The sequence below is a fragment of the Astatotilapia calliptera genome, unplaced genomic scaffold, assembly GCF_900246225.1.
Source record: "Astatotilapia calliptera unplaced genomic scaffold, fAstCal1.2 U_scaffold_117, whole genome shotgun sequence".
In the NCBI taxonomy this organism is placed as follows: domain Eukaryota; kingdom Metazoa; phylum Chordata; class Actinopteri; order Cichliformes; family Cichlidae; genus Astatotilapia; species Astatotilapia calliptera.
This window is the reverse complement of record NW_020535638.1, coordinates 1-22,420: the sequence shown is the minus strand read 5'-3', so window position 1 is coordinate 22,420 and position 22,420 is coordinate 1. Positions and strand designations below refer to the sequence as shown.

The 22,420-nt window shown below is 39.2% G+C and overlaps 1 protein-coding gene across 1 annotated transcript; it reads right to left on the bottom strand.

The window, feature by feature from the left end:
• Nucleotides 1-36: 36 nt before the first annotated feature.
• LOC113017392 (nck-associated protein 1-like) lies at nucleotides 37-19,929 on the bottom strand. Its single transcript, XM_026160539.1, has 28 exons — nucleotides 19,890-19,929; nucleotides 18,563-18,704; nucleotides 18,351-18,441; nucleotides 17,372-17,509; nucleotides 17,154-17,202; nucleotides 16,880-17,036; nucleotides 16,601-16,657; nucleotides 16,050-16,146; nucleotides 14,675-14,781; nucleotides 14,446-14,578; nucleotides 13,997-14,078; nucleotides 13,801-13,859; nucleotides 13,452-13,597; nucleotides 13,222-13,354; nucleotides 12,191-12,310; nucleotides 11,002-11,141; nucleotides 10,362-10,493; nucleotides 9,702-9,920; nucleotides 8,964-9,094; nucleotides 8,623-8,720; nucleotides 8,095-8,188; nucleotides 7,598-7,680; nucleotides 6,424-6,504; nucleotides 6,242-6,335; nucleotides 6,041-6,157; nucleotides 3,392-3,501; nucleotides 2,422-2,511; nucleotides 37-2,201 (listed from the first exon to the last, which is right to left on the bottom strand). The coding sequence occupies exons 1-28, from the start codon at nucleotides 19,927-19,929 to the stop codon at nucleotides 2,085-2,087; spliced, it is 3,057 nt and encodes a 1,018-aa protein (XP_026016324.1). The 3' UTR covers nucleotides 37-2,084.
• Nucleotides 19,930-22,420: the final 2,491 nt, after the last annotated feature.

Here is a 22,420-nt window from a genome sequence, read left to right as displayed (position 1 = left end):
ACCTCATTCATCGCAGGTAGTGGCACACACTCAGAGTTCAGGTCTGACACAGCCCTAAAGTTTATTTTATTCATGTCATTTTAAGTTACAAGTTGGAATCAGAAACACAAAAAAAAAGAGAAGAAAAAAAAAGAAGTTATAAAGTAAAACAGCAACCATTCCACATCAAATGGCAGAATGTGTCCACGGAGCTGTCCTTACAACCTCATAATGCAAACTACTGACTCGCCACAGAAGAAACACCTTTTTTTTCTGTGTTCCTGCTACGTTCTGTAAATATGACTTCACTTTGCAGCCACTTGCAGAATAACTCCAGCAGTGGTTAAAAGTCATGAGTAGTATGCAGAATGAACCTTCAGACAGAGCCCTGGGGTTAGTATTACACTAGCAAAGGGCTAACTTAAGGAGAGTAAGGTTTGTGTCTCATTACGTAGCCCCTGCTGTGCTCTGATTGAGGAAGAAAATAAAAATCAGACTGCACTTTGTAAAAGTTGTCCATCTGTCCTTTAAGGTCCCACACAACCGTCGCAAATATGTAAGAGTCATTGGTGGATGCCCCTTCGACCAGAATTTGCAAATCCAGTGAAAGCGGCACTGAGGGTGAATAATAATTGTTTTTTATTCTTATTGCAGCTCCAGTTCATCTTATGTTTTTTTATTAGTGTTAGGTGGTTAAAATGACCTTAGTATTAAAGTTAAACAGTTATATAACTGGACTATAGATGGTCAGCTATCATCAGCTGCTGCTAAGGTGCCTTTGAGTAAGGCGTGCTTCCCCCAGCTGCTTCAGTAGGGCTTCAAAAGAACAACGAAGCTCCTTTCCAGGAGCCACGAGTGGACTCGTTCTGATTAGGGGTTATTTTGTAGTTTTACTCTACCGCAGACAACATGTAGCACCTACTGCAGCGTCAGTCAGGGGAGCTGAGGGGAATACTTGCAAGTGTTTTCTTTTGCTTGATCCCACTGTAAGAGTTTAACAGAGCTGCCGCAGAGCTGGCGTCAAACACTGAAAACGCCCCAAAAAAACGGCATTTCTCACCACTTGTCAACACTCCAATCCTTCCAAGCCCTGATACACACTTTTCTTTTTTTTAGTGTCAACACATTTGGCAAATCGTCATTGTCGTCGTCATAAAAATAACAAAACATAAACATTAAAAACAGACAGCTTCACATCAAAGTAGAATACAGATATTATATCTTTACCCACAAAATGTTCATGTTACGACTAGCTAGAAAAAAAAGAAAGAAAACATCACCATGTTATACAAGTGTGTGTCCGTCTGAATATGTGTGTGTGTGTGTGTGTGTGTTTGTTTGCTAGGAAATGGTCGAAGATTAGTGTTTGGAACCGTAGATCTGCTCAGGATTGTGTATCTGTACGCGTGTGTAAACTCAGATTAACGAGCAACATGTCTTTCAGTATCAACACAGGAATCCTCACCCCGCATCCATAAAAGAAATATAATAAGAATAATAATAAACCCCACAAAAACATCAGAATCATTTGCATTCTCAAAGTAAGCATCCAAAAATCCATCACCACATAGTAGTTATCAGCTGGCCACTAAAGTTCTCAAAACTTTCATTGCAAAATTAAAAAAACAAAAAAAAACAAAGGAGAAAAAAATATTTTAGTGTCAACTATATATATATACTATATATTTATACTTTTGTTCTTTATACCAACCAAACATTATGTATTTTTTGTGTTGCTATGGTCGTGGTCCCTGGCAACATCATGGAAACGGTACGATTAAAATAAAGACACTGATCCCCCAACTTCATCCAGCTCGTGTTTCTGTTCATATGTTGTGTTTTTTCCCTCCTCTTTTTAATTTGAGCACTTGTGTTTCATACGCTCTTCTTATATTTTGAGTGGATTTGTTTTCAATGCTACGCGTTTAGTGTTAAATGCCGACAGTGTTGCTTTTTTGTCCGAACACGCTGAGGCTTTGTAGGCATAGATTAGTGTGTTTAGTTTGGATTTAGTGTACTCTGGTAGTGTGTATTTGTTTTGTCTGTACCCCCATTCAATAGCAGACTATAAGGTATGCCTTTGTGTGGTTAGTGTCTGTGTGTGTCTATGCATTAGCGCTGATGCTCTGTTTGTAGACGGCGTGGTAGGCGTTTCGCAACAGGACGTAAGGGAAACAGGACTCCAGCAGGTCCATGGTGAGGAAGGGAGACTCCTGCACAATCTGAAGCAGAAACGAAATGCAGAACAACTCTTAGACGATTGGAAATATACGGTAATACTCAGAAGTAAACTTGAATGTTAAAAATAGTTCTGCACTTCAACTTGAATCCATTTTTTTTTCACATCCTGATATAGCTTTGATAGTTGCTTTTTAGGATGTTTTACTTTTAAAAGAGGAACAAGTGTCGACAGATAAAGTCTCCTGTACGTAGTTTTCTTACCATGTCCAGCAGCAGGTAGACAGATTCTCTGTTACGTGTCGTCATCTTGTCCGTTTCCTGACCGATCTTCAGCAGGCTGGATGAGGCCAGCTACACAGAAACATGTTACAGACTGATGTTAAGAGTCTCTCAAGTCAAGCTTCGGTTTTGTTTTCGTATCAGTTTTAACTAAACTTTAGAATTTCTTGACAAAAATTGGGAAATTACACACCATTTCCAAATTTATCAAAGAAAATCTGACTTAACTGCATAATTACTGGAGCTTCAAAGACATGTAAGCACTTCATGACTGCTTGTCTACTCTGTACTTCTTATAACACAGACTGTTGGTAATAATGAGCCACAATACAAAGTCTTCTAGGGATAACAGTTTCCTTCCATAAGCCCTTCAGTTCTCCTTGAAATAGATTCTGTAAGCTGCTGTAACTCGAGGGATGAAACTCATTTGTCTGAAAGATACCTGGTATTTTGATAAGGGTGACGACCAAAAAGCTCACATAGATGTTCAGCTGGACTCAGATCTAAAGACTATGAAGGTCATTGCTTACATCACATAATTTTCATACACATCAAACCATTCAGCGAGTCCATGACCCAAGGTTTGGGACACTGTCATCCTCAAAGAGACCATTCCCTTTAGGATAAAAAGGTTTCATCAAAGGACAGAGCTGATCAGGATAACTTCGAAAGGGGACCCGAATAACGGCTCCAAGCCATATAATAGTCACCGGATACCCCAGTTGTAGGTTTTTCCTTTAATTTGTTACATTGCGTGTTTGATGTTGACATTATGATGAGAGATTGTATATCCCCCTATAAGTTTAAATGAATCTAATTATTCTGCGTATCTTCTACGTCAGAATGCAGACATGATGCCCTAAAGAGCTGCCATCACAGCGCAGTGCTACACTAGAGAAACCCCAGTTATAATGTAAAGTTCTCTAAGAGTAACAGAAATGCAGTGTCTTACAGCCAGGAACTCTTTGAGGCGGTCCTCTATGCTTCCCTTGTGGATGGTGAAGAGAGCAGCAGCGATCTGGTTGATTGCTTTGGCCAGGCAGTGGATGTTGTTACAGTGGCCTGTAGGAGGCAGCAAACACACACGATTAGCTGAAGAAGGAGAGATTATTGACTCGGTTTAATTTCTCACATGTGACTTTCACAGCAGAGGAAATTTCAGGCTTATAAAACATGGATCTGTCAATCCTGGGCTTCATTTCTGTATCGCATGTGACATGGATGACAAGCACATGAATATAAAACGCGCGTGTAATCGTAAGGTTAGAGAACGGTTAGTGTGGCTGGACCGGTGCGACGTGTTAAGACCTGCTCCCGGCAAAACCAATCACTCGTCGGGACACAGTCTGCATACTAACAATGGTGGAGCCCATTACAACTCATTATCCTTTTCAAATGTCCCTTATTAACAATGGCGCCTTTCATTTCAAGGTTGTTAAGTGGCACTGTCTTGATAATTCACGACCTTGAGTTATAACTCTCTTCGATACCTCATCAAAAGGCCTCATGTATCTGCAGCGATGCCCCTCCGTGGATCTAAATATCAAGTCTGTATAACTGAATGAATCTTTCAGGCAAATAAATAAAAACAAACACGGGTCACATGGGCTAAACAGACATTTAAAACTGATTAATTATTTAAAAAGTACACATAATGAAGATGATAATATGGCTCTAATGAACACACATAAATCAATCTTGGGGCACAAGGTCGACGTCATTTGCATGCAGAAACTGTCTCGCGCGTTGAACGTGGTAAATTTTGTTTCTTACAAAGTGGAATTTCTTTCCCCCAGCAGTGAGTCACAAGACGGGCTTATTATCCCCTTTATTAATGAATATTAGAGCAGGAAATGGAGGGCAAAATGATGGAGAGGAATCAATTCGTATCACAAATATACTTAAGTGCATCATGTATTATAATTTCTGTTCCGTAATCATTTGAGTCACAACAATTACTCCAGAATCTTTCCTCCCATAGAGTCTCAGCCGGCCTCAAACCAAAGTCAAGTCATTAAGCCAAACACTTTTTTAAAAGAACACACCTGGAGTGCAGCAGAATGCATGCATGGCATCTGTAATTTCCAGAAGGTAACTGCTGCTTGTTAGGCTAACAGCAAAAGTGAACATAACAAAGATTTGTAATGTGGGTTAAACAAACAAAGAAACCTAAAGCGGAGATGTCAAACTAATTTTACATCGTGGATCACAAATGCCCCACTCTGATCTTAAGTGGGCTGAACCAGTGAAACTCCCCTTTCTGTTGGTGGAAATGCATTCAACTAAACATTTAATCCCTGACTTATCCTAATATAAGAAAACTGAGTGTTCAGCATTAGAAATGTGGAGATACTGGAAAAACAGAAACTTTTCTCTCACTTAATTATTAATCTATTACATAAGTATTTCATGTAGTGTGAATGGCAGTGGGGAAGATCAATATTTACCAACAGAAAAAGCTGGAAAACTTTTGAAAATACAGATCCAGTGGACCCAACTGGCTTCTGGCCTCCGGGACTCATTATTCCACACCCCTGACCTGAAGGCATCACCGTCATGTTACTGTTTTTAACCCAGTAATCAGATGTACATGTTTTTCCTCTCGACTCTAGTGTCTAGCATGCTTTTCTGTCTCGCCAACCACTACGTCCATGAATCTTCTCAGCGGTCTTTTCTTCTCCTTCCTGTCTGGCAGCTCCATATTCAACTCCACTATTCAAACCATCTCATCCTACCTCTCTAACTTTGTCCTCAAACAGCTCCACTTGTGCCGTCTCTCCGATACACTCATTTCTAGTCATGTCCCTTCTGGTCACTCCCAACCAAACAAATCTGAGCATCTTGAGGGAGGCTGCCAACTCCACCCTGCCCACACTCTTCACCTCTGGCCTGTAGTGTTTTAAAAATCAGTCTACTAGGTGGCACTTCCTTTGTGGTTCTCAAACAACAACAAGAAAAAAAAAAAGGAAAAGGAAAACATTTTTAAACAATACCAGCCTTTTACACGTTTTCTTTCCACTGCCTACATCCTCCATATAAATGAAGCAAGCAGCGAGCTATCATTACCGCTCAGCTTGAGGGGGGGGATGCCATTAATTTTACATCCTGTCTCGCTATCACTGGCGCACGACAGACTTCTTTCTGCACACAGATACGACTGGCAGATATAGTTTGCAAGACAGAAAGTAGTCCCTGCATGAAAATGCTCGCTGCAAGGTTGGTGTGTTTATTCCGAGTAACTGGGTCACAATTTGTGGAAAGAGACATTAATGCTGAGTTTTTCCAAATGAACTTTTTGGCACCTTAAATACCAAAATGGGAGAAGCGTTTCTTTCTATTAGAATCAAGAGAAAGCAGACATCTCTGCTAATAATATCTACAGAGCTGGCTGACTCACACCAAAACAGTCTAGATGGAGACACAGCACTGCAGGCCACAGGAAAAATATAGAAATGTGATTTTAGGATGAACCGCCACTTTGAGTCTTTGAAGTTTCGTGCCTTCTCTTTATTGCACTTCATACTGCAAACATAAAATCTGTGTGAGAGAGAGTCACTTTAACTAGATCTTCTTAACAAATCTACAGAGCATGGTGTCCTACCTTCGATGGCTGGGCTGTACTGCGACATCACGTTGCTGGCAAGTGTTGGCAACGAAACTGCCACAAAGACCATCAGCAGACAGGCGATCTTATACTCCTCCTCTGGGCTGATGTTCTCTGCAGACAAACATCGTGATGGTCATACAGATGAATTGCGTGGCTCCTGGATGGTGGTTGTGTGTGACCGTGTTTGCGACTCACCGCTCTTTTGAGAGGACAGAGCCACCACCAGAGCTGGGTCGATCTCACAGGGTAAACCTGCTGCTGAGGACAGCTCGTAAACGTTCATGGCCACCTGGAAACAGACAAAACATCCACATGAACGCAAAGAGCGGGACATCCGGAAGCGCATCTACCTCGACAAGCCCGTCAGTGTGTTTTACCTTCATGTCCGTCTCTCGGGGAATGTGGTCCTTGAAATCCTCCACTGAGCTGACCAGGAAAGGAATGTGACAGGACAAAACCTGGAAAAAGCAAAACCGACACAGACCACTAAGACGGAGAAAGATGGAAGAGGAAATACTCTAAAATATTTATAAGTGTGCTTTTCAGCAGCCACTATCAGGAAATCTCAGACTGAATGAGCAAGGGCCAATAAACGTGTACCTCAACACTTACACTGAATGTCTTAATTTAATGTGTGATTTCAGAGTGCTGCCTGATATTTTTATCCTTTCACTTTTAATAAGCAGCGTTTCCGGAAACCAGCTAAATGTCAGTCTTAGAAGGCTTAGGTCAGTTAATCCAGTTCTGGAACTTGGTCCAACTCCAACTTCTAAATTGCTAAATCCAGAGGACCAAAGAACATGAAAGCTTGTAAGTATAAACCATGATATTTATCATTAAAAAGACAAGAGGGGAGTAGCTGGAATCAGAGCCAGGTTTAATTCATATTTGATGTAACTCAGCTTATAACTCAGCTTTAACCTGACAGGGACATAATGCAAGCTATTGTGATTGTCGATGAGACAGTCTAGTAAGACTGATTTTGGCCATTTACAGTATAAAAGATTACGAGGTTCAATATTAAAATGCCTACAACATCTACTGTACCTTTCTAAATGAAAACATTTTTAAATGACTGTATTTTAATGCCATGAATATGCCCCAAAGCTGAATAAAGAAATGCACATTATTATAGTTTTGTATTTTCTAGTTTTAGTTTTGACTTTTTGTTTTAAATGAAGTTTAGCTTCAGTTAGTTTCCAGAGTGGATTTTCTTATTTCGGTTTAGTTCTTGTTAGTTTCCGTGTTCATCTTAGTCTTTTTAATTATTACTGCATGCTACTACTCTGAATGTCTCAGAGAAAATTAATACAATAAAAACTAATTTTTCAAAAGCAGCTGACCCACGGTGTGTCACAGTATCGTAAATAGTCAAACTTTACTTTACATTTTCATTTTATTCTATTCAAGTTCACAAAATTGTTTGAGTTAATTTTTTTCAGTATTTTTTTCCACATCCAGCTTTAGTTTTAGTTAATTATAATAACCTTGATTGACACAAGTTGCCAGTATTTATCTCCTCAAAGTGGTATATGATTATGTGTGCCTTACGTCTCTCAGAGCCTCCTGAGCGAGCGAGCGGAAGGACAAAATGACCCCAATGATGGTCATTCTCTTCAAAACACTGTCCACAGCTACAAAAACAGAAAACACAGCAAGTGAGTGGAATTACAGCAGCTGTCACAGTGATCAGTGTTAATTCAGGAGTTCACCAGTCACAAAAATAAACTTGCAAGGAGGTGTATCAATTTGTACTTCAAGTGTACTAACTTGAAGTCATTTCTAACCAACCACTTTCAATACGATGGCAAGTTTAACACAGATGTAATCGAATCTCAAACAAGAGACTGACACTGAGACACTGACATGAAACAAGCCAAGGCTGCTGATTGTAAACAGCTAAATATCACACACACAAAAAGTGGCATAAGTACTCCCATCGTGTTTGGATAATCACTTATTGTTTGGCACCATGATGAAACTGCAGCTGCAAAGATCTGTGCCAAGTAAGTGTAAGCACAAGTATTAGCATTAGTGTTAGTAATTACAGGTGAGTTTCTTGAAGAGCGCAGCCATGTGGTCTGGTTTGTCAAAGCTCGTCCTCATCTGGGTCAACACCTCCATGTTTTCTACCACCAGTTTCTACAGAGAAACGCAAATAAACAAAACATAAATATATGTAAGAACATTTTGTCAAAATTTTTAAAAAAGAAAAAAAAAAGCCTGGTTATGAATGAAACCATGGAAGGCGTCAGACTACACTAAACACTCAACATCAACCAATTTGTTTCCCTATTTTTGGCTCTCTCTGATGTAAGGAAGAAGGGATATCCCCAATTAGGCCAGGCACACTGCTCGGACTTCTCACAAAAGATTACAAATATATGAATCAGTTTTCTGAATATTATATTTTAAAAAAAGAAAGAATCAGAGACGCATCAGGTAAGGAAAAAGAAATCACTCATCTGAATAAAACTCACTGACTAATAATATCACCTGTACAACTTGGTATAACAGTTTATATTATTATTATTCAATATGTGAGTATATCTTTATGATTGTGGACATGTTTATACCTTCAGCTCAGCAACCTGAGATGAGATGTGCCACATCAGGCTCTCACTTAGAAACTTCATACCATACGGGCCCAAGAGCTCTGACAGGGAACGCATCTCTGTGGAAAAAGCAAAAAAATAAACACTTTCAATAAACTTTCAGCAGAAAAAAAAAAAAGACGAGGAACAGAAAAAAAAAAACAAGATGGCTAAACTCTAAACTTATATTAATACACAAAACCCCACATTAAAGTTTCTCTTCTATAGCTGATTTATTGTTTGTCGTCATAAATACCAAGTTACTAACATTTTCATGCACAAAGTGTGTTTGTATGAGTAAACAATCTTTTGAGTGATTGTACCCGAGATATCAGAGTATTCTTCAGCATTGAAAGTTAGTTCGTTCTCAGTGGGCAGGTTGACGAAAGCCTTCATGGCGGGGAAGTAGGCGATGTGTCCGTTACTGACCTGGCGGAGCAACGTTTCCAAGTACCTACAAACACACACAGGATGCTGTCTCAGTATAGGTTACATGCTTGGTCCTCAAAAGAAAAACAAGCTGGGCTCCATTAAGGTCTGTCGGGTATAATAAAGAAGTAAAACTGTAGCCACTGAGCTTGCAAACTATTAAATTTTTTATTTGGTTTTCTGCTTGTTTTGGGTTCAGGATTTACCCCTCACTGGTGTGGATGTGCTTATTTGGTCCTCTAGTTAAATAGTGCATCTTCCTAAATGTTATAATAAATTAAATGTTAAACTAACTAAACTAACTTTTCAGAAGAAAGTTAAGGTAGGGTGCACTCAAAACTGTTCGTTTCAGACAGAAGGTAAACAGAGAGGCTGAATTAAGGCCCCGAAAAAAGCTACTGTAGTAGAGCCCAAGAATAAAGACATGGAGCTGGATGTGAGGAGAATAGAAATTGCTCTGATTAAAAAAAACAATCATCTAAAACTACTGAGAAAAGTCTAGTGAGTTATTTGCGTTGTTTGTTGTTTATTTCCTCCTCAAATTACACTTCTTCTTCCTTTGCTGTGTCATTTTTTGGTATTTTATTAACAATGTTTTTGGAGAATTGCAGAAGTGCTAAAAATCAACACACCAGTTTGTGTATAAACTGGTGATGGTGGGCTCTCCGTGGCTGTCCAGGTGCTGCGTCTGCTGCAGGAGGACGTTGTTGAAAACTCGTGTGATGTCGATGGTGACGTAGTTCTCTATGGACTGCAGCACGGTCATGTATGCTCGGACGCTCGTCAGCAGCTCGCTGGGCTTGGCTATCTCCTGAGTAGCCTGGTTGTACATGGTCATCCCCACTATGGACCTGGACACGATCAGAGGTCAATAAGACATGCCTAAGTTAAAGTACATTTAGTAAGAGCACTTTTAAACCTCAAAGTTGCACAACTTACTTTAATTACCTTAATTTTAACGATCATAAAGCTGCAATCCCTAAACTTTTCATTCTGAAACACCAAAGCGGTTTACACCTAAACTGCTCAATTAATCTGCTTTTAAATAACTGCTTAAAGCACAACCTCTGGACTGTGCACTGCTTAATAATTACTGTCATGTCATGATGAGGTAGTAATTTGTACTTTTTCCTATTCACTGAAAGCTGTACATGTAGTATTTAATTAACACAGAGGTGGTGAAGAGCAGCGTTAGCTGGGCTGCGAGGTCGACAGATGCAACTCTAAATTGGACAAAATGTATCTGTAATTATACACCTTCACTATGAAAGCATGCGTGCGTGCTTATTTACTTGGTAAATCGGATCTCCAGGTGCGAGGTGAGGTACTCCCTCGGTGTGAAAGTGTGCTCCCACACAATCAGGTTGGGAACGTAGTTGATGGAGAAGCAGAGTTCAGATAAGGCGGTGTGGAGTTTATCCAGACTGGGGGGCGGGAGGAGACACATAAACAACAGATATGATTAAAACCTGATCTGTGCAGAGAAAACAAGCAACAATACCAATAAAACCAATAAAAGAGAGCAAAACTATGAGACTTAAAATGAAGGAAGTATAGATATATGTAGGTGAAAATATAAAAACTTAATTGGAAAGCGCTGACACGTCTGGGAAACGGTGATAACAACACGGTGGAGGGTTCAAAACAATACCAGCCAGATTTGATGTGTTAAAAAAATAATATTTCAACTATTTATAGGAGAAAGAAACAGCTAAATATTACCATTTTCATTTTTACTGCATGAGCAAAGATGAATACTTATTAATCTATAAACAATTACAGATCACTATAATTAAAACACACTCAACAGTAATGAGTTTTTAAAAGAAGCATAAAGAATAAGCTGAGCCTGAGAACAGACAGAGGCAGACTGTGGCTCTGCAGATCCTTCAAAAACATTCAGATCTTCACGTTCCCTCTTTTTGTACTAACTTGGTGACCAGCAGTCTGTTCTTCCTCATGCTCTCCACGCCTGGTTTCTCCCTCTCCGGCTCGCCTTTCTTCCCCGTCGCCTTCTTGCTCTTCTTGTTCACAGCTTGGCTGATGGTTTTTGCGCAGTGCTTGGGAAGCAGCTAAGGTAAAAATAAAAAGGTACAACATTTCACTACAATTATTAAGCCACTGATATTTTGTTTTAAAGTGCTCTTCAGATTTACATGAGACCTTTTTACTTGTTTAAAGAATCATTATTGTTTTATATTATGATTTTTACAATTTATTAAAAATTTTACTTATTAAGCTCCTTTTTTCCTCATTTAACTGAAATCTTTTCTGTTGATTATTTTTTTAACTTATTGATTGATTTTGTTTTGCCTTGCTCTCATTTTTTTTTAGCTATTGTATTTTATTTAAGTAAGGTTGTGGATTTTTTGAACGTTTGGGATAAATGAGGTATATTTCATCTCATGTTGAAGACAAAAGAAAAGCAGTAGTAATCTTTCTTAGGCAGTTAAACCAGGAGACTGACAGACATATTTAAGGAGCTTTTAACAACAACAAGCTTCAACAAATGACTAAATATTTATATGGACAAACATCATTTTATGCTCTGGGTATTGATGGCAAAGTGTTGGTCGATCTGAGAATCTATTTCAGTACTGGGTCAAACTTGCATAATAGCAAAATTATCAATACCATGTATTATTGTTTCTACATTAATAAGCCAGCAATTAATTTCTTAATGCCCAAAAAAGGGATAATTTACAACTGAATCGACATGTAGCAATTACATGTGGCAAAATATTTTACAAAGCCTGATTCTACCTTGAAATAAAGTATTTTTTTCATACTGGAAGAAGGAAATAAACTCCCGGATGTATTTCTCCTCTTGTGTGGAAGTCTGCACAACTGTAGCCCTGCTGTTTTGTTCCTAGTGGAAACCCTGACAGTAGTTTAAGTATAGATTAAACCAGATGAACTGGTCAGTTTATCTTTGGATTGATTTTATTCTCAATAAAGTCTGTCAGCGTCTAACCAGCGTTCAAACAGAGGGTGTTGGAGGGGTTGGCTGACGCAGATTGTTAACCTGTATCACTGTCAGTCTGATCAGTAATTTGTAGCATTTGTATTCAAGCTAGAAATGTCAAACTGTCCCTGTAAACAGTTGGCTTTGTGTTCCTACCTGGTCACTAAGTGTACACTGCTCGGTGCAGATGTCAGTGATCAGGTTTCTGGCCTGTTTGGCCATTTCGTCCAAAAACATGTTGCACAACGACAGGCTTCGATCCCCTATGTGGTGACGCTGAGGAGGAGAGTAGGAAGAGACAAAAAGACTCAAAGTGAAATCATTATCAAAACAGCATAATCATCACACATATCACGCCTGATGCCCAGGCTCAGAGGGGAAAGCGGCTGTCAGTCAATGATAAAAATTGTATTGAATTTTGTAGAATCTGTTTCAAAAAGACCAAAACAGTTACTGCGGGGTGCCTGTTTAGATGCATTTTAGATGGGTATAAAAAAAGAAAGCCCAACTGTCTGCTGGTTCCAATAACAAGTGTGTTTATCAGTGTCCTTCAGTTTATGCCTATACTGAGTCAATTTTTGCTTTTCACTTCCAACCAGCATTGATTAAAGCCACACTCGACTGGCTGAACATCCCTGAACTGTAATGTGAGTTTTTTCACATGGAAAGTTTCTTCTTCTTCTTCCATGTTTTTCCTTTTTCCCCTTTAATTTTTAAACATTTAAATCATCGGAGTGTGAAATTGGATTAAAACTGGGAAGTCAAAGACTCCACATTTTTATATTTGGAAAATTCACTAAAAGTTGACCAAATGGGCACATTTTTGTAACATTTGCTGCTGACATTTTGACCAACTGATACCATCAAACATACACAGAATTGGCCATTAGGAGATCCTATTTGAAGTGCAGCAACACGTGCTGATAACGTCCTCGATTACGTTTAAAAAGAAGAAAATGTGTCTCGGTTGATTTACTGACCTCTACGCATTTCCCTTCATTATATCCACCCCCCTTTCATTACATCTCCCCATCTATCCTCCTTCCTCTGTACCTTCCGTTCAACCCACAGATATCTATTCTTGGGAAACTTTCAAATGTCCTCATCTCCCCATCTACAGGCGCCATTATGTAAAATTAAAAAGAATATCACACAAACTGGGTTTTTGTATGCATGTGTGTATTTACCTCCTCGGGACAGAGCTCATGTGTACAGGACATGAAGTGTGTACAAAGCAGAGGGAAACAGACTGAGTGGCGGCTCTGGGAGGGAAGCTCCAAGCACTGCTGAAACATCTTCTCAAATGCACGGCTGTAGAAGCTACACACAAGAACAGAGAAAAAAGGAAAATATACATATTTAAACTTATGTCTGAATTATGCACAGGACTTACCAGAGTTTCACATGAGTGTCTCACCAGAAAATAGACAGGTCTGATGTCTCCACAAGCATCTCCACCAGAGAGTCCACCATCTTTGTGTGGAAGATGATGGTGTTCATCATTTTACCGAGCTCTTTGTGATCGGCTAAACCGAGACTGGCTTTAGAGACACTTGTGTAGGCCTAGAGAGAGGAATAACAGCACAAGCAGGGCATAAAAGACAAATCCAAGTTCTTTATTGTTACATATTGCACTACCCCGACTTACTGAACAGGATCGTTAATATCACATTAAATATTTTATTATGTTTTAGTTTTCAAGGATAACATAGTTTCCTTGAAAGACTTATTTCAAAAGAATTTAAGCATGAAAGTTGTGTATATACCTGCAGTCTGAACCAATCCAGTCTCATGCCTCTGAAGTCAAACACTTCTCCATCCTCCACTGAAACACACAAATCACACTCAGTATTTTAGTAACTTTAATTATTAATAACTGTACTACGATCAATACTGCCAGTGCAAATGCAAAAATAACGACTCGTCCTGGTATTTCTCTGATCTTCCATTTAACAGTCTTACCTTGTTTAACACTGAGAGAAGTCATGGTGTTGACAAATGAAGACATGATTATAGATTCATCCTCTGGACACACAGACAGGTTCTGTAAAATAAAACGGAAATGAGGCTGATTAGACAGGACTGTATTCACTGTAGATTCATCTTTTAAATATGACAAAAATGTTAATAAATAATACAGTACATTAAAAGTTTGAAGAGCATTATAGAAACAAAAAAGTTGAATTTTATATTAATATTAAAAACAAAACATGCTTTTAAAATTGCGTTACAGTAAATGTAAGACCTGTAATCTGACACCTGACATAAGCAGCCTCACAGCCGTGCTGGATGGTGACACCAGCTCAATAACACCATGTTTTAGGAGGAAAGCAATATCAGATTAAATGTGACTGAATGCAGTAAGAGTGCTTAGTCTCAGGAGTTTGTATTTTTTTTTTAAATGTTCCCACCTGAACCAGTTCATTCAGCACCACAGCATCAAACCCAGACAGGTACTGGACGTAGTATCGCTGCATCACAGGCCCATACTTCCTGACATGAGCTCTGAGCTCCTCCATGTAGAAGATCAGCTCAGCTATGTGTCTGCAAAACACACATACACACATCAGCAGGTGTGAAGACGCAAGTGTGTTTATACAGGCATGACGCGTGTACACAAACACACTTGTCCACGCTTACTTGTCTATGAAATCATCTGTGCTTTTCTTCTGGATGTTGTCTGCGTGTCGAAGCAGCCAGATGATCTCATCACGGGCGAATGACAGCGCCATGAACACAAACAGCGCCTAGCAGACCAGAAATTTGGAGGGAAGTGGTGAGAGAGAAGCTCGCAGCATCTGCGTTCTCAGAATCTCTAAATGCAATCTGAGACTTTATGAATGGCTTTGCAGCTATTGGTGCCGTATATCAAGTTCCACTAGAAGAATTGGGCTGGTAAAGACTCTAAATGATGCATAATTTAAAAGACATGTTATTGTGGTAGTTTACTGCATATTTTATATAATCTGTTGCACTCTTTTACCTATTCCGTTTATCCTGACTGAATTTCAGCTATAATGAAAACAAAAGGTTATTTCAATCCATGTTAGTTTTATATTTACTGGGACCTGTTCTGGGATCTGTGTGCTCTCCCACGCACATACATGAAAAGCTGAAGAAAGGTAAAGCAACAGGAAAACCACCCTGTACAGAACTATAAACATCAATGGCAGCAGGAATGATACCACTAAAGTCTAAGAGCATGGAAAGGATGATGGCAAAGCAACTTGTAGAATTGCATTGATCTCTGTAAACGCCAACCTGCTCTGTAGAGAACATTAAAATGGCTGAATGAGGGTGGCTTTGTAGCTTGCCTGAGCTCCCTCTCAGGCTCTGTACACAAGATCTGGTTAAATTAATTAATTAAAATAAATGAATTTGAAATTAGTTTAGGTCTATCTAATGGGTTTTGGTCAATTTAAACAATAGCAAACATCCCGAGCAACAAAAAGCAACTAAACAGGTGATACTGTAGTATTTAAGGCAGCTTTTTATAATTCATCAGGTTGCAGCCGCTTTCATTTGACATGTTGTTTTCAAGTTATGTGAGCCACTGTGAAATGAACCATTGTTTTGCAAAGACCACTTTTTGAAGTTTTGAGCTGAATGTGTTTGGCAGCTTAGTGTTTTTGAAGCCTCACTGGAAACTGGGCAGATCTGATTGTGAAACTGAAGTTCAACACAAATCATAAGGCAGGCCTGGCCTTAATCATGTGCTGCCTTATAATCAGTCATGACAGTAATATGGACCATGATTTAAAATATAAAGATCATGTTGTATTCCACACAACTTGAAAATAGAGATTGAGACGATAAACACCAGCGATAAGGTCATAGATCAAATGAATTAGAGGATATTTCCCCCTGGACTTGCATAAAACCCAACTTGTTTTTGTAACAAAAACAAAGTTATGTCCTGCTGAAAGAAAGAAGGTTTAAACCTGAAACAGGAAGAAACAGAAAGTCTATGATTACAACTGAACAGAGTGTTATTTGCAGTGTTTTTTTATATTACCTTTGGACCAAGCAGTCCAGGTTGGTCAGCTAAAACAGTGGCCAGCTCTTTCAGAGCTGATCTGAGGAACTTGCGCCTCTCTCTGTGCATGGAGCCTCTGTAGGCAGCCAGAGAGACCGAGGAAGTCAGAGCAGTGCATCAAAACATACAAGGCAATGTGATTAAATGGTATTCTGACACTTTTAGGACAATCCCGCAGGAGGACAAAAAGTAAGTAGATGACAGTGACAGCAGAAGAATAAAGATGAAAGGGGAAGACGGAATAAGTAATGAGGATAAAAGCAGAGATGAGGCATGGGGGGAAGACGACGAATAGAGGATAAAACGGGAGGAAAACATGAAAAAGGATACAGAGAAAAGGGTGATGTTTCACAGTGAAGCTTCCCGAGAGAGGGTAGACGCATATGCTAAAATGACAGTTAAAATCTTTAAATAAAAGACCAGGAATATAAATTAATAATATAGAAAATGGGGCATTAGAAAAAAATAAAAATAAAATGTGAGTGTATTTTATGTTTGCATGAGATAGTATGAAACAAGGTTATACATACGCATGAGACAGGGCCTGTTCTTTGCACTCCCTGATGTCATTGATGCGTTTGTTGTACCTGCAAAACACACAAGAGGAAAGGATGCTTTAAAAAGAGCAAAATGGGAAAACTGGGACAGAAAATGACAATCAAATCTTCAAATTCCTCAATAAAAATTCAAACCACAAAGATATTCAACAATCATATCAAAGTAAAAAAAAGGAGACATGATCACAGTTTGTGTGATTGTGCACCAGTTAAAGAGCGCCTGCCTGTGTCCACATAGACACATTCTCATACCCTCTGATGTTCACAAAAAGGTCCTCAGCAGCCTTGTGGATGTGGAAAACTTCATCCCTGAACAGACAGAGACAGGTGGAGCTCTGCAGAGCCAACTTCCACAAAGACAGCGCTGCTGCGTCGCTATTCAGCGCCACATGACACAGGATGAAACCAACTGCAGAGAGAACGGAGAGAAATACAGAGCTAACTGCAGACTGAAGCCTTTTGATCATCTGGCACCCAATTCACATGATCAGAGCACTAGATTCGACTCTGCTTCTACACTACTTACAAACAATCCACTTTTCCATTGTGTCCAGTGACAGGTATTCACAGGGCATCTAAAGACAAAGACACAGTTGAATTCAGTTTTTTCCAGTTGTATCACTTGGCACAAAGAAGCTCTGACATCAAAAGCCTGCACAGAACAGGTTAATAGATTATTGAGAAGCTTTAAATGATCATTCAGATCATACAGATTATTTTAAGACAGTCAATCGGGATACTAACAGTGTCAGACTGAGCAGGATTGAGCATTGTGGAGGGAGCAGAGATGAGAGAAAGCAGCTGGGCGTTCCTCCACTGGTCAGCTGACAGATTCCTCCTGGGATAGACCATCTGAAGGCTGACCAACGCATCTGACAGGGACTGCAGGAGGAGAGACAGGACTAAATTCTTCCGGTATAAAACTGACTTTTGAAACTAAATAAGCAGCAATTTCAGAGCCACTGTACGCAAACTTGGAAAAAACAAACAAACCCCAAAACCCTTTATAGTGTTGTTAAAGTCATGAAAGTTGTTAAACCATCCTCTTTGTTTTCAATTAAGTTTATTTGAAGTATCAAGCCTGATTTAGACTTCTGCAGGAAATAAATGTCCTCATTTTTTATCGTAACCGGAAACTCTCCCCAACCCTATGCTGTAACCTTCTACACCATTCGAGTCGCTGCGAGCTGTGTCGACCCAACATGAGGCGCATGTCAGGTTACGGAAAATGTTACAGAGTAGGGCAAAAACCGAGTTTCCAGTTATGACGGAAGTCACAACGTAGATTTCCCACGCAAGCATAAGTCATGCATGATTTGAAAAGTAGAAGTCTGTGTGTTTGTGGACAATATGCCACATAAGCTCAGTGAGGCATTTGAAATGCTATGACAACTGAACCTCATTCAAAAACAACACTAACCAATAAAAGCAGAAGTATCTGTAAACACTGTAGATCATGGTGCATATACCAGGGCTATTGATCAAGGAAAATCAAACCAGTGATTATTTTGATCAGTACTGACATCACATTTTTATTCAGTACAGCTACAGGTGTATACACAAGTGATCTACATGGATGAACAGAACAGACGGGTTCCTTTACAGAAACCTTTTTCCTAGTTTTAGTATAGATGTTGCAAACCAAAAGCTCTCTGCATCAACTATCTTGCATTTGTACAATGTTAAAAACCTACATTTCACAATGCACAAACAATTCTCCCACCTTTCCATGTGGAACAAACTCCTCCATCATCTTCTTCAAAGGGTTCTCATAATCCACAATCATTTGGCCCAACCTGGGGTACTCCCGGTCACTGCAGCAACACACAGAGGTAGTGACGTAGTGTCTAAGTAACTGTTTCTACTAACAGTTTATGCTGCTATGATGTCTGTAATAGTGTGCAAACTTCTCACATCAATCTAACTCTCAGTTACCTGGCTCCATGCGTCATCTCATGGGCATAGTTGTAAAGCCCTATGATGGCTTTCCTCTCCTCTATGCGAGAAAGTATTATCATCAGAGTAGTGTATGTTACCACCAGATCCAGGTAGTTCTTAGTCAGGTCAAATTCACCGTCTGATGGGGGAACACGGGTGTGTCATTACATGAAGCAAACAACAAGAAAGGCAGCGATTACACAGAAACAAGAGACTATATACCTCCATCAAGGCTGAACACTTCCTCTAAAGGAGGGGCAGGCAATTAATGTTCCCAAGAGGCCATATGAGATACTGGGACTGTTGTGGAGAACACCACCAATAAGTTTTTAAAGAGATAAAATTGAGCAGAATTGAGTTCAGCTTACTGGAGTAGCCCCACAACAGCCCCAACAGGCCCTGGGGAATTTTAATTACCCACTCCTGCTCTGAAATATGTATAAATTGAGTTTATACATGCGGAGGTGATCTGGATCCAGTTTAGTCTGTAATATTTTCAAGGACATCAAGATGATACCTTCCAAATTCTATCACTTTGGCGTATCTTTTAAAAGTATGACACAAAATGTGCAATTATGCTCTAATTCACAAAGGTAAAGAATCCTTTTCAAAGATCCTAAACTTCAGTGCAGGTTAACTCCCAGGATTTGTCCCAGACTAAACCCACCCTGTGGTAACATTTTCATGCAAACAGAAAAACTGAACCAACCATTTAACTTCCTTGCTGGAGGTAAAACATATTCATAAATACTTCTGTGGCTCTGGAATGCTCAGGGAATGAGGAAGAATGAAAAACAATAGAGGAAAGAAAGGGGAGGAGAGAATCTCTTTAGGATTCTTGGTTCTGAAACATGATGAGGTAAGCACAGGAGAAAGATCTCCACTTAATGGTTCTAATAAAAGAAAGGATTAAGTCTAGAAGTCGTCAGGGGGGAAAAAAAAATCTTCAATAACTTTACAGCTTATTGTAGTTCAAGACTTCTGAGTGGGATCTAGACTCTTGCTCCTCCTTTGGGCCTCGTTTTCAGTCTCTAGGAAAAGGGAGTCTTTGACCCACAACAGAACTTTGCAGTTCTGGTGGGTAATTCTTCCTTTTTAGGCTTCTTTCTATGTTTTCTGAAGCGTTAAAACATTGTCCTGTTACATGTGATACACATTCTTTAAAAAAGATAAATAAAATATATTTGCTTACAATGTCAAGAAGACCTGGCAAGGCATCGATGGTGTTCAGCAGCTCACACACATGATCCTATTAATAGAGCCGAAGAGAAATGTTTTCATTAGAACCACCAAAAGTAAAGAAACACGTCCTCGTGTGCTTCACCTGAGTGCCACTGTGTGTTTTTCCCCACCTTGAATTCCATGACATCGACGAAGGTAAAATTAATAGAGAGCCAGGTTCTTCAGAATCTCTGACTTCTCCTTACTGCAGCTGGGCCAGCTGTTGCTATAAAACCACATGGCAAAGAACACAAAGTTGTGAATTTTAGAAGTGCTGGCGTGAACCTGAGGCTTAGGTTTTCCAGTAACTAAGTACTGCTTTCACTGTGTTCCCTTCAGAGTAGTCACAGAGAAACGTCATACCAGCAACTCAGGACCGTTTACTCTTTTACAGTTGGTATGATTAAAAGATGGGACTGACTTTGGACATTTCTTAAATGAATCATCAAAATCAATCTTTTAAATAAGAAAGAAACTCTGGTTAAGTTCTATTTAACTCTGGAAATATGTTTCTTTGACAATTTGATTTTTATTAACTCTGAAGAGAAAATATCTGCATATTCCTATCCCACCCAGCTAAAAAGATGTAATTATCAAAGTTTCCCTTCAAGGGATCCGTAGAGATCATCAGGTCTTGAGTTTCTTCATTTTTGAAGTTAATTAATTGAAACTAATCAACAGCAAAGCGGCAGAAACCACACACAGCTGCTAAATAATTCAGTATTGGAGCTAAAACTATTCTTAAGACAATTTTAAAAAAATGACTTTCTATTCCATGTAGATACATGAAAGTTATTTTACTTTGGTGAAGAACCTTATTTCATTAATGATTGTTCTGGACACTTTTGCAGTACAGGAGAACTTTTATCAATTTTCTTCTTTTGCACCTTGTTGTATGTTAAATAAAGTTTTGAATAACTCGTTTTCCGTGTGGCGGTTTTCCAGAAGCTGTAATGAAATGTTTCACCAAAGTAAAATCTGCCTATATAAGCAAAGCAGAAACCATTAACCCAACAGCACCTCAAAAAATAAAACACTGTCAATACGAGTCTTTAGCTGTGGATACAAAGTGTTTTCAAATCCCAGTTTACCTTTAAAAGATTACTGCATCAATCTTTTAAAGTCTAAAAATCAACATGAAGTATCTGACTTCAGCACCTGAGAAGCAGTGTATTAACATGCTAGAAATGACTGAAGCATACTGTATGTAAATTGAACCCAGCTCCAGAGCAATCTGAGGTCAGAACCGCACCCGAAACCAGAACTGGCCTAATAGGCAAAGGTGGAAAAAGGTCAAAACATGACAAGTCTAGGAAGCGTGAAACACTGCTGCTGCAACAAGGAGTTCAAACATCTGGTATTTGGCTCAAGTCAACTAAAAGTGGAACAATCACTGTTTATTTTTTAATTCCTAAAAAAACAAAACAAATAACAAAACAGTTTTTCTTGCACAATTTCGATTACCTGCTGAGTGACACTCCTTATTGCATGCAGTCAGCAAGTCATTCAAACACCAGCTGATCAGTCATCAAGCAAACCTAACCAACTAGCCAGGTGGGTAACTAGCCACGCAGTCATTCACAGGATGAAGAAGAGAAAATAAAAATGCTGCCAGAGAAAGCTGAGCAAAGCAAAACACACTCCAAAAGAGCTTTAAAAAACCAAAAAGAAACAAAACCAAAATAAATAAATAAATCCCCCCCCTGCAAAAACAAACACAGGTACAAATAAAAATACATAATATTACAAAACTTAAGTGCTTAAATTAAACTCAAAAAGTTACAGAAACTTAGATACAAAAACTTACCAAAAAGCACAAGTCCGGATTAAGCCAAGTTTAGCATGCAGAACACAAACAAACACAGAAACAAAGCAGAAAAACAACATAAGAGACACATTTTTAAGCACAGTTATACTGAATAAAGCAGTTAGCTACACACACGGTATAAACACACATACGCGCACGCGCACACACACACACACACACACACACACACACACACACACACACGCAAACAGCTTTTTGCTAAATGGTGCTCTGACACAAACGCCATATGCTAACAAGTAAAGCTAAAAAGAAAAATCTGATGAGCAATGACTTTAGTTCACTTGACACACATGCGCGCACAACACACACACACACGCACACCTGACAAAGGTGTAAGAGATGCTGGATACCCAACGCCATCACACCAGTGTAGTCTTTACCTGGCCAGCCTATTTCCAGCCACCACTGGAAATTAACAGATCCTCATGCATATTCTGTCTCATTTTATTTCAATTTTTTTTTAAACTTGTCTGAAAGAACAAAGTCCTCGGTAATCAGCAGTTATTCCCCTTGCTCTTATTTTGAAAGTTTAGTCACTGCCCTACTCTACTCATTATTTTGATTCCCTGGCTGGGCCGCCGTCTTTAATTTAACTTGGCTGCCTCTGTAGAAAGGTTAGAGTCTCGCCATCGGACGAACTGAACTTGCTGTTTGAGCTGGAACCAATGATGGAAGTCTTTTCTATGCTCTGGAGAAAGCTGTGATAATTGTGAGGTAGCTGATTATATTTCTCAGTTTCTTTGTCACCAAATAAGTCTTTTAAGAAAATGTGCACACACAAGCACACACACAAAACTAAACCTGTG